The 12,454-nt window shown below is 39.1% G+C and overlaps 1 protein-coding gene across 4 annotated transcripts in view; it reads right to left on the bottom strand.

The window, feature by feature from the left end:
• Positions 1-12,454, bottom strand: part of CEP112 (centrosomal protein 112) — a 166,176-nt gene that overhangs the window by 37,405 nt on the left and 116,317 nt on the right. For 3 of the 4 annotated variants that reach the window (XM_068413347.1, XM_068413348.1, XM_068413350.1), the window contains 2 exons: positions 8,348-8,410; positions 4,400-4,549 (listed from right to left, as the gene is read on the bottom strand). In XM_068413347.1, coding sequence (XP_068269448.1) covers positions 4,400-4,549; positions 8,348-8,410 — 213 coding nt within the window. The remainder of the gene's footprint in view (positions 1-4,399; positions 4,550-8,347; positions 8,411-12,454) is intronic. The other variant, XM_068413349.1, reaches the window with a different exon arrangement.

Genomic DNA, 12,454 nt, shown 5'->3' with positions numbered 1-12,454 from the left:
TAAAATAATTTGTTTTACTTTTAGTGGGAGCCAAACATGAAAGGGAGGAGGGATTCTGCAATAAACCAAGACGGGCAGTGGCCGGGCCCGTCGCCCTGGCGCAGCGGGACGCAGGCAGAGCGGGGCGGTGGGCTGGGCGGCAGACGGGCACCCCGAGCAGCAAGCCCAAGAGACCACGCGCTCCCTTATGGGCAATTTGCTGGCATGACGTGCCAAAATAGAGTGATAGCAATGTAAACCCACCCCCCGCGGAAACTATTCTAGAATAAAAGGAAAGCCAGTACCCACACAAAGACTGACTCAAGCATAACCATAGCGGAGTAGGTATTTTGTTATAGTTGCACTGAGAAATTTCATTGTGTTGATAAAACCCTCAGTCCAATCTTCCCATAGAGGAAATTATCTTTTTCCTCCAAGATATGACAGCATCTAACAAATATATGATGTTGAGAATACTCAGAGCCAACAGAGGTCCAGACAATTTAAAACCGAAGTTTTCTCCTTTGTTCTCTATGGCTATAAAACACACTTTTGATTTTTTTTCCCCTGTCAACATTTTTAAACATAACAAAGAAAAACAACTGTTTCAAAATTTTTCACACAAAGGGGAACATTATTATATGACATTCTTTCCTAAAAATCTTTTAAGTCTTATTTATTAACAAAATTAATCTCATCATAAGCTGGCTGACACACAAAGTGTTGAAATATGTCCTCTTCAAACCATGTTTTGCTAATGAAATTTTGGTGTTAATTCAGGGGATATAACTGAATCCTAGAATCTGTACTACAAGCCAAACAACAAATGTGGTTCCTCTGGCAAAAAAGCATCATTTTCTCCCTTTTCTGTTGTGGGTTTGTCACTGCATGCTCTCCATCATCTGTTTCTTTCCAGAATCTACTTTTTGATGTGGAGTCCCCACTTGGCCATCAACTTCTACATTAAAACGCTCTGAACGTGTTTTGCAGTTCCAATCCCAGGAACTGTTTTGCACTTTCAATCCCAGGATCCACAAGGATTTCATAAAAAAAAACCAAACCCTAAGGCTGGGATTTCATAAATAACCTCAAGGTATCTCTACAATGCAATCAACTTTCTGCTGGTGCTGAGTCCAGCCAGTAACCACTGCCAAGAGCAGCAGCAAAGTTAGGTAAATGCTCTGACCATTTGACTGTATTGAGCTCCAGGTTGTTGTGGCTAGATTGCTATCGGGGTGCAAGAAAGCTAGTTTAAATTTAGCCTTAATAAGTTTACACTACACTTCAATGACCAACATAGCTCCTGCACAGACATTCTCAAGAGTTCAGCACCCAAGCCCTTACTAGAGGGTGCCTTCCAAAATCCCAGTCTAAAGCATCACAAACGGGTTAACAGACACGGCAGTTTAAGCAGCTTTTCCAAGCATCTGCAGGGCATTAATATAATTGTGCTCTCAACTAATCCTATGGTCTAAACCAATGGTTCCTGATCTTTGAAGTGTAAGCACATCAGAGGAGAGGCATGGCACAGAGACCAGGTGAGCTTTGCTGGATTTGCCCCATGCTAGGCCAACCGCAGTGTCCTTGTACTCTGCTCCAAAGAACGCAAGTCCTGGTAAGTTCAAAGCAAAGATATCTACGCGGTGAGCTGTGCTTTTGGGATCGCTCTCTGTGCCAACACTGTCGTAATCCCAACAGGCTCAAACTCAACAGCAGCGAAAAGGCAGCACCAGGAGACACTCAGCTGTTAATGCCTTGTCAGACCACTGCTTTGTAGGTCTTTGCTATCAGACATGGCAACGTGACGGCATCCAAATCAGTTTCCTTATAAGCCACAAGAAAGGAAAGTGATGAGCCAAAATTTGATCCTGATTTTATGACTCTGATGGCAAACTTTGACTTACCCTTAGGGCAGACAAATCACGGTGTAACGCAGAATGCCAAGTACTTTAAGCATGTGTCTCAAACTGACCCAAACTGAGGCCATCTGAAGCCGAACAGAGTTGCTCAGATTGGGTTTGTAGGTTGTCAAAAGAAGCAAGATGTTCTTAAAAGCTTCATTTATTCTTTTTCATTAACGTTTAAGATAGTATTTTTAAAAAATAATCAAGATTAAAGAGACAGATACAATTGTGAAATAATAACAACTTCAAAATCTTTAACTACCAAAGAGAGTCAGGAATTTGAATTAACATCAAAACCATGTATTATGGCATCCACATCTGGATATCACGTTACTGACTAAATCCAAAACTTCTCTGAGAGCCAGTTGGTTTCTGTAAAAATGTATTTCTCCCTTTGAAAGGAAATAATAATTGGAAGGTCTTACAGGAAGTCAACCCAATACCATATAAAGGAAATTGCAATCTGTTCCTCAATGTTAGTTTAAATCAATGTTATATTTAGCAAATACCCAGTTTTTAATGATAGTCTTTTCAATAGCTTATATTATATTAAGTCTTCTCAAAGGCTTATGCTATATTAAGAATTGCTTTGTCTTTAGAATGTTTCTTTAATCTTCCCTCAAGGTCTTCAGCTTATCCTAGGTTAGATGTTGTTCCCCATCTCTAGGACATCTAGGATTCCACTTTCACCACAACCAATTTTTTTTTGCCCTAGGCTGATAAAAAGCAAAGTATTTCTGCATATGTTCATCTAGGAGTATGTGTGGTTCTTAAAAATACTAAGTGATCAAATATTAAAAACACCTCTTTCTCCTTCCAGAAGGATACACAGCAGTTCACCTTCCTAAGAATTTTCTGTTGGGGTATCTGGCTTTCAGTAAATTTCCATTAAATCAGTGGTTTCAAAGGAAGATTTTTTTTTTTCAAAGTACAATATTAATGATACTAAACAAAGTTGAATCACTCCAAGCATAACAGCTCCTGCAATTTCTTCCCCAAATTTACCAAATCTTACAAAACATACCCGCAAGCACCAGTGCTAAAAACTCTGGGGCACTGCTCAGAATCCCTGTGCAGAATTCTCCTTTGGTTTTTATGTATTTCATTATATTTTAAGGCAACCATGTCGAAATTACACAGATTTACATGCAGGAGGATTTCATACAGCCTATAATCATTAGTGTTCAAAAACTGTTGTTAACAACAGCTGAATTATTTCCACTTACTGTAACTTAGTTTAAGTGAATCCATAAATTCAACAGTAGCATTTGCACCAGGTGCTAAGAAAAAAGCTGGTAAACGGTCTAAAATACGTATTTCAAATATATAACTCAAGAAGGTATAACGCCTGATCACTGTTGAATTACAGCATGTTTCTGACTACATGGAAGACTATTCCACTGTCACAGGGTTTCTGTGATGGCCCCTGGAAAAGTGGGTAACTACAAGTAGTATATTTTCCTAAGTGGCAAAAATCCGCCTGTACCCCAACATAACGTGATTTAACTATGTTCTATTTGCAGATCCTAGTGGTAATCCATAATTGAACATCAGATAGTTCCAACATGTAAAAACTCCCATGGTTTCTTTTCAGCATAAAAAGTTAGAAAAATTGTAGGAGTTCATTTTTTCATGAGTTTCTAGATTTAACAACAGAATTCTTTGTTTGGTACTAGTAAATGTCTTTACTAAGAAAAAAGGAATTTCCTTCTTCTATACAACTTTTAATGAAGTGTTTTGGTTGCCAACCCTAGCAGATTACATAGTTTCAAAAATCTTCCATTGCTCTTTACTACTCTGAAAGGAAAAATGTTTAAAAAATAATTCTGCTTGCTTCTGCAGGTGGGATTCTCTGCAGCTGCTTTGAATCAGGGTGTCAAAGCAGAAAGGAACAGAGTCTGAATATTCAGAACCTGGAGTCTCTTAAAGCTTCTTTGGAAGAGGCCAGAGAATGCAACTCTGATGTAAAGTAGGTAGAAATCTAATGAAAACAAGTTACAAATAGCAAATATTTTATTCCATTCATATTTAGCAGAGGCTTTGTTTTCAGTGGAACCTAAGAACATACTCTCCCTCGCTACAGCCTTAAACACGACAGTTGAGATCACCTTGGGAAAACCAAGCTACAGCCCAAGCCATGCTGCTGGCTCGCCTGTGGGGCCACTCAGCTCTCCCATTTTTCACCTTTTTTTCAAGTACTGAAAGCACTGTATAAAAGTGCTGAAAATATGTTAAAATATCTGAGTCAGTATTAAAAGAAAGAGAACAGGCAAGTTCCAAGTATGTGACTGAAGTGGCTGGATGAGACTTGCCAAACCCAAACGTTTTATGCAGGCGTATGATCAGCTAGAGGAAAGAGAGCCTGAGTCATCAGAGACATCAAAGTCAAGGTCCAGTGAATGGAACTAGTGAGCTCTGTGTGAACAGGAACGATACCTGCATTCATCTGCCCACTGCAGAACTTTTAATTACCCTCAAACAGCCAGTAGCATCAGTGACTAAAATCCCCAGATTACCTTGATTGCTCTGTCCTTATCTGTAATCAGCTGCTGCTTCTTATCTTCAAACTTTTGTACAACTTCCTGGAGCTGCTCTGCAGCAAGCTGCTGCTGCCGGCTGTTCTCCTCTGTCAGAGAGGAAATGGTTGTCTTAAGTTCAGCTATGATCTAAAAAGAAAACAGCATGCTAAATCTCTCTTCAGTAAAAGGCATGTATTCTGCATGTTTTTATGCTCAGTACAAGCATGGCACTGGCAAACTCTGCTGTGCAAGCGAAATAGTTTAAATTAACATATTACACACTAGCAAGCATGAAATTCCACGCAAGGAAAAAAGAATACAGTAAGGTTGCGAATGACAAAAATTGCTGAACACAAAATATTTGGAAGGGTTTTCCACTATGACATTCCAAAATATTTACTCATGAGAACAAAGCACATCTGTGATCTTCAAAATAGAGCATGTTCCCAGTCTTCCACTGCTCTGAAACCAGCACTGCAAATTTACATAGTGATGGTGGTGTTCGTTTTCTAGAAGGATACTTTATAGCTTGATACCGCAGAGAAGAAAAAACCCCCAAATTTACATACTGGACTGAAATTTAAACTTGATAGTGAAATTTCTGAGCTGCTGAAAGGAGCACATTCTGCTTAGCAATACAGTGGGGACCTGATTCAATGTCCAGGATCCTTAACCTAGACCTTTTACATGATTCACTCATCATTTGTTGAAATGTATTTGTTTCACCTTTTTTATCACTGTGGAAAGTCATAACCAAAGCTGATCCTTCAGGCATATTTACAGGATTTTATGCTGACATGTAAGTCATCACCCAGCAAAGCACTTAAACATATGGCAGAGTCGCTGACTTTAATGTATATATTCAAGCTTAAGGTTAAGCTGCTGTAGCAGCATAATATAGTCTAATTCTAAAAGCACTTCAGCACACGAGGCAGTTCAGGGAGAGACTACCAGAGTGCTCAGACTTATGTGTTTGCAAGGCCTCCTCACTGGCAGAGAAACATTTAACTATACTAAGGCCATAGATATTTAGGAAAAAATGAGGTTTTTTAGAACTACTAACAGGATATAGGACTAACATAAGAAGAGCTACTCTACAAATGAAAGCACTAGAATCACTGGGGAAGGGGAAAAGGACTGATTAAAACTCCACTGTAAATTTATTTTATCTGTTTTACTACCTGAAAATCCCAGAGAGTAACAAAGCTTATGAATAAAACCTACATGGATATTTCTGTGTTTCTTTTCTAAAAACAAATACGTATTAAAAAAGATAATATACGGATCAAAAGGAAGGCTATTTGCTCTTAATGAGATCAATGGGTCAAAGTTTAGAGATTATCTGGGTAGTGTAATTAAGCAGTATCACCAGGTTTGCAATTTAGATCATCATTTAGATGACACACAATTTGCACAAATCTGGCTTTGCTAGGTCTGTAACATGTGAGAAAGCAGGAGGAAGCTACAGATCATATAATTTATTAAGAAAACTTGAACCCATGCAAACCTATACCACCTTGTGTATGTTCCGTTTTGTCACTTTTAAAAAAGAAAACGAAATAACAAACCCTTTAATATAACACAAAAGTGAAATTTAAAGCTTTTACTGGGCTAAGACCCTGGACTAGCATTGGAGTTCTGAAATGCATGCAAGGAAATTTCAGCATGCATTGATGGAGGATGGTCTGCTTTGTGCAGTACTTTCTAGAGAAAAAAAATCTGTTTACTTTGTATAAACTTCAGAGGAAATTTCTTGAAATATCTTCTCTGCGTGGGTGTTAAAAGTGAATGTTCCAAGAGGCCACAGAGAGTAAGATTAGACAGATGTTGTCAGCAACATGACCACAAGAAAAGTTGCAATTGACCTATTATTAATACTGAGCTAGAAAAAAAACTATGTCCAACTAACTTTAGGGATTTGATTCAAACCCACAAAAGTAAAGAAAATCAGACATCAGGGTGAAAACTCCTTTATTGTGCCAAATAGCTCCGACATATGATGTATGTGGTGTGTCTGCCACAAAGAGCACGGAGGAATGCCAGTTCTGGTCACTGCGCCCATCTCTCCCCAATAAAGAGAACAGTGTATTCTCTAGAGCAATGTCTAGCTTAAAAAAAAGTCTCAGAATTTTTCCATTTTGAGACTATTCTACAGGCCAATAAATGTCAGTCTGACAAAATTTATGATGACATTTACGTTAAATAGTTATTACCTTGCACTACACTACCTAGGTGTTCCCACTGTAATGATTAAAGCAATTTCCCTCACCCCTTGTTTAAAAAGTCAGAGATGCTTAAATTATTCCATCTGTCTTTAATGAATGGACCAAGACCCATTTTTGTTCTGACAGTAAACGGTGTCTGGCATAGAGAGGCTGACTTTTGATTACACTCACTAGGCATGACAATAGCATAAAAATGACAATGACAAAAGGTAAAATAGAGTCAGCAATGAAAGGGATCTCTTCCTTAAGGTCTGGCATGCATTAAATGGCACTTTTTGAGCTTTATCAATTTTCTGCTATTCAGGTTCAGATGGTGAGATTAAAAAACAGGGTTTTTTTTGTTGTTCTTTCTTTCTTTATAAATAAGGTGCTCAAAAAATGACTAAAAAGGCATTTAGGAGAGCATTCTCTCTGATTTGTCACAGAATCGAAGAATTGGTGAGGGTGGAAGGGACCAGCTCAAAGTAGGGTCACCCAGAACTGGTTGCTCAGGATCATGTCCAGTCAGGTTTTGAGTATCTCCAAAGACAGAGACCCTACACAACCTCTCTGTATGCAAATAAATGTGCAGAAAATACACATTAAGTTTTAGAAATAGAATGTAAAAACATATTTACTAATGATTCTGATAAATACAGTCTCAAAAAATGTAGTGTGAAAAAGTGATAGTCTCATAAATTTCACTGAAACAACTAAAGCCACAATTTTGGACAAGTGTTACAGAGAGTGAGACTCAAAGGTAGCTGAAAAGCTGAAATCAGGACTAAAGTATTTTAAAGTGTTTGTAAAACAGTCAAGTTTGCAGTTTCCTGTCATTCTCTCACTGATCACCTCTGCCTAGTTTGAGGCTTCTAAACCATTCTTTGTAGTGTTTTTATTGATTTTAAGAGAGTATTATTAGACTATTATTACTATTGCTGAAAACACACTTCGCAACTAAAAGGCAGGCATTCTGCTGTGGCTGGGAGGCATGAGAAGAACAACACCTCCACATAAATCCTCGTGGCAATTTTCTTATTAAAAGCTTAACTTCTGGTTGCATCTCCATCATTTTTCACTCTTCAGTACTACATGCCAATCAAACTGAAAGCTGAAATATTTAAAAATCATCATGTCTTATCATTTTTAAGCATATATGTAAATCCAACACACGTTTTCATCTTCCATGTTCAAAAGATTACTCTGAAGAACAAAAGCTCAAGTCAAAACCAGTTTGCTTTCAGGACACTGACATTCTTCAAAGTGGTATTTTGGGCAGAAATGCTGAACTGGCCAGGAGCAGTGATAAATAGCGAGATGGCACAGCTGGGACTGCTGTCCTGCCATCGGCTGTGCGGGCAAACACCGCCCTGTAACATGAAATGCGAGTCCTGATTGAGCAACTGCTTCTGATTTTATGAGATGTGCTGGTTGATGGGGCACCTCGCCTTCCCTTCCCACTGACCACTGGAGGACTCAGTCCTCTTGGGTCTTCAGGAGATGAAAAAGTAGATGAAAAAGATGAAATTTAGAACTCAAAAAATCCCTACCCATTTTTTCTAGTCAGCTTAACGCTCTGTGTTTTTTGAAAGGTTAAAATCTGCACCAAAGACATTGAATGTTTGATTTGGGAAACAGTTATGGCTTCTCTTGATCATCAGGACACACACTTAAGAGCAGAATATGTCAAGTTTCTAAACCAAATGCCTTCATGTGAAGTTCCTGCCTTCTCGCTACCTACCTGCGAGGATTTCGCCAGCTTCTGACTGTACTCCTTCTCAGTCTGCTTCAGCCGGCTGTTTGCCTGAAACACACACAAAAGGCAACCAGATTAGCTCAGACGAAGAACGTGTACAGACACTTTGCCACCGACCCCTCCGCTTGGCACCTCATCCACATGCCTATCGCTGAGCGGCCGGGACCCGCGCCAACTCCAACGCCCTTTTGTGGCAGCCAAAAAACCGCAAGGGCTTGCCTTTGATCTCGGGCCAACTATTCATCACTTAAAAGAGGGGAGAAATTGTACCTCTGCTGCCAATTATTAGAAAAACATAAAGACTTCTGCGGATTAAAAAAAAAAAAAAAAAAAGAAGAGTGAGCGTGTGTGGCAGGGGAAGGAGGCAACACACACATGAGTTTATCAGGGCGACTTTGTTTCTGAATGGAGGGAAAGGGAAAGGAGAAAGTCCCAGGCACAGGCTGCAAGGGTACAACGCGACGTGGAGGACACGACTTCGTGTCTCAGCTTGTTGTCTGCAACTGCCTTTTGTCCCATTGCACGTCCCTTCCTACTTAAAGGTGGCGATTAAACTGAAAATTGACCCCAACATTCAGCTGAACCAAGCGGGAGCTCTTGGACATGCAGCTCTTTCCTTCTCCTAGAATTTTTTTCACAATTCAAAGATAAAACAAACTGAAAACAAGGGTGGCTTTGCCATAGTGGAATCCAATAAGCAAGCATTTCTACAATTCTGGGGAAAAGTAGCTCTTAAGGTTTTTTTCTCAAATAATTTAATTTCAGAAATAAATTGATAGTAACAATAACTCAAAAGTAATTTCAATTTCAGGACATAATTCTGATTGCAAAGTGTCACGTTATTATATTGATAGGTCATCCTCAAAACGCTGTCCTCAGAAGAACTGCTAAGCGCTCTCATGTTCTCGGCTCTAAAATTTGAGGATAGGGGTCTAAGAAAAATGTTTTCTTTGGGGGACAGAATATTACGCAGCGGAGTTCTGAAGCAAATTTAAGTTGATTAAGTTTTCAAAATCTATCTGACCTTGTGTTCAAATCTTTAATCTGTCGTCCTTAGTTTCATGGCACAGCATCCAGCACACAAACACGTGCTCCTGCAGCTGCCTGTGTGCCAGCGCCTGTTTTGGGGGACCACAAAGCCACAGGGGCCCCCCCGAAGCCTCTGAACCCTGCTTGGATCCGGCTGCAAGACTGAAACTCATTTCTGCAAACACCAGGGATTTCAGTCAAGCAAATAGTCTTATTGATTTTACTGGACTGTAAATTTAGGAGCTTAAAATTGCAGAGAGTGTTTGCAAATCGCTGCCAAGCATGATAGGGCTCATCCTATGCAATCCAGGCAGTTACGTATGGTGCAGCTTTATATAAGTATATTACAGCCAGTTAAAAATAATCTTAAAGTTTACATGATACTGCAATTTAAGACCTTGAATCCCTTCAAATTCCAAGATTATGAAACATATGGAGGTCTCGATTTCATCTGGGTCTTGGTACTAAGAAAGCTAATCAAAACCAATTACCAAATTTGTGCATAATTTTTGAGAACACGTTTTGGTTGGTTTTTGTTATAAACAGAGATAACGGCACTGCATATTGGTTTAAAACAGCATATACAAGAATTTTGGAGCACCAGACAAATTCCAGTTCTTCTATATTTCTCCTTTAAGTGATACAAACACTGTGAGGACATATTGTTGGGCTGCATAAATAAAAAGAGAGCAGTGACACAGCAGCAGTTACGCCAGACAGCTCTACTCATGCTACGTTTCTCTTTGTACTCAGCCTGACCCATGTTAACACTCTTTCCTCTGTATTGTTGTCTAGTTTCAGATTACATTTTACCACCACTGCATATCATGAAGTGACTGAAACTGCCAATTTATCTTTAGGGGAAAAAAGTAAAAAAGTAAGTTACAGTAGTAGTATAAATTACTGTTACTCCCAGAGAGGGAGAGATACTAGTCAGCAAGGCACTGCAAGGAAGATCACATCACAGCTGCTCTCACTCAACTTGCCTGGGGTAAAAGTTTTCATCTTTCATAGAAGCAGCTTTATAACCTCCTGAACCCATAGAAGATATCCCAATAAATAATAAAAAAACCACTCATAACTTCCATAAACAAACTAGAACTTGTTTGCTCACCCTGAGCAGAACCAGGATGACCTCTGATAAACATGACAGAGGCGATCCAAAAGAAAGATATACTGAATTTCAGTGTTTTACTCCTAACTGAAGGCAAAGTATATCCTACCAGTTTATTTAAAGGCAATTACAACGTTTTATTTTATAATGGCTCTAACAAATTCCAATTAGCAAAATATTTATAAGTTGTCTCTCAGTCATGAAGAAACCACAAACTCTTGCATTTACTTGCAGTCCCAAACATCCTTATTTGAGGGGACTGATTTTCAGAAGTACTGAGCTACCAAAACTTCCACTGGAGATGGCAAAACCACGTTTAGACCGGCTCTAGCTGTCTAAAACTGGCTATCTCAGCCCTGTGGCACTAAGAACTGTGGACATCTACTGACTTCAGCTTCTGTAGCACCCGTGAAGCTCTGCAGAAGGCAGTTACAGCACACTGGTCAGCTGAAAAGACCTAATTCATGGTGATGCACTGGAACACTCTTTTCCATTGTCGTCTTTTACTGCAGAAATAGAAGTTTTCCGTTTTTAAAACCTGCGACTAAACTAATTTAATACCTCTTGACTATTGCCTGTTGCTTTGCAGCCTAGGGAGACATAAACCCGCTCCCTTGGGGCGCATAAAGCACTGCTACACACAAAAAAAAGCACCTTTTAACTTTTTTTTTTGTAAGAAACAGCTTACTGCAGAGTAAATACCCATAGCTGTGTACAGCGAACATCGCGGAGGATTTATATTACATTTATCTTGACAAACGAGAAGGTTAAACGTGCCACAGCGTACACAAGCAGCAGTTTCCTGGGATCCTCCTTTTATAACAGGCTGCTCAGCTGATGCATTGTCTGAAGCATAAGCTGCTTCTGTATTATTTTAAGGGCATTCCCTCGCTTTCAGGTTACATGCTACTTCAGAAGCATAATGAATAAAATCCAACTGGAAGGTGAGCATTTGGAAGGTCAGCCAGTATTCATTAAAGTCTAACTCTTTTTATAGCAATGGGCAGCACTGCAAATATAGTTAATGGTCTTAAACTAGTTTTCCGTGTGCGAGAGGCAGCTGTTGAAATTCACACTTGGCAAAAACTTGTCAGAAATATCAATTGTAATATCCATTTGTATAACAAAAAGGTTTAAACTGGATAAGCCATAGAGGAATCCCACTGATTCAAAAATTAACTTCTGTTTAGTTTCACACAGTTAATACGTATTTTAACTAAAATTATCTGATTATGACAATTTTACATGCAGTTATTTTATATTACAGAGTGAGGACTTTTGCATTAAAAAGATTATGTCCTTGTTACAGTTAATTGGTTTTAAAAACCAACTATAATTCTATAACAAGCCTTAAAGCATCATATTGTGGTTGCTGAACAAAACTGCATCGACTTCAACAAAACATTTCACGTAAAAATTAAAAATGGTATTAGCACTACAGTTGTGGTATCTGAATTAATGGATGCTATTCTAACACAGTCTGATCTTTTTTTCCTTTCATGAAACAGAACAGCATAACTAAGAATAAAAGAGCAAAGGATCTACAAAGGGACCACACCGCAGAAGAGTACCATGTCCTACCCTAATTACGAAGTTTTTATATGCTATTTTTAAGGTATAAGAGGTATTAAAGGGGATTTTTTGTTCTAGTTCCACTGGATGGAACACATGCCCTAAGCAGCCCCGGGGGCTGCTCACCGGTACGGCCACCTGCGGTGTCGACAGGAGCCCTGGCTGCACTATGGGGTTGGCAGGCACGTGGACAACTTCATCCTCCATCAACATCCTGACGGTGCTTAGGACGTCTTGAATGTCCATCAAAAATGCAGCTGTTAAGAATTTTTTGGAAGAGTACAAATCTGTGCATACCTTCCAGCTTTGGAATGGTGATTTCAGATGGAAAGTTAGATTTCAATTATGCTACATAATTAATAGGAAAACTAACTCCT

This window comes from Nyctibius grandis, chromosome 15, assembly GCF_013368605.1.
Source record: "Nyctibius grandis isolate bNycGra1 chromosome 15, bNycGra1.pri, whole genome shotgun sequence".
Classification (NCBI taxonomy): Eukaryota; Metazoa; Chordata; class Aves; order Nyctibiiformes; family Nyctibiidae; genus Nyctibius; species Nyctibius grandis.
Note: the sequence above shows the minus strand (reverse complement) of the source record. Positions and strands in the feature narration are given on the sequence as shown.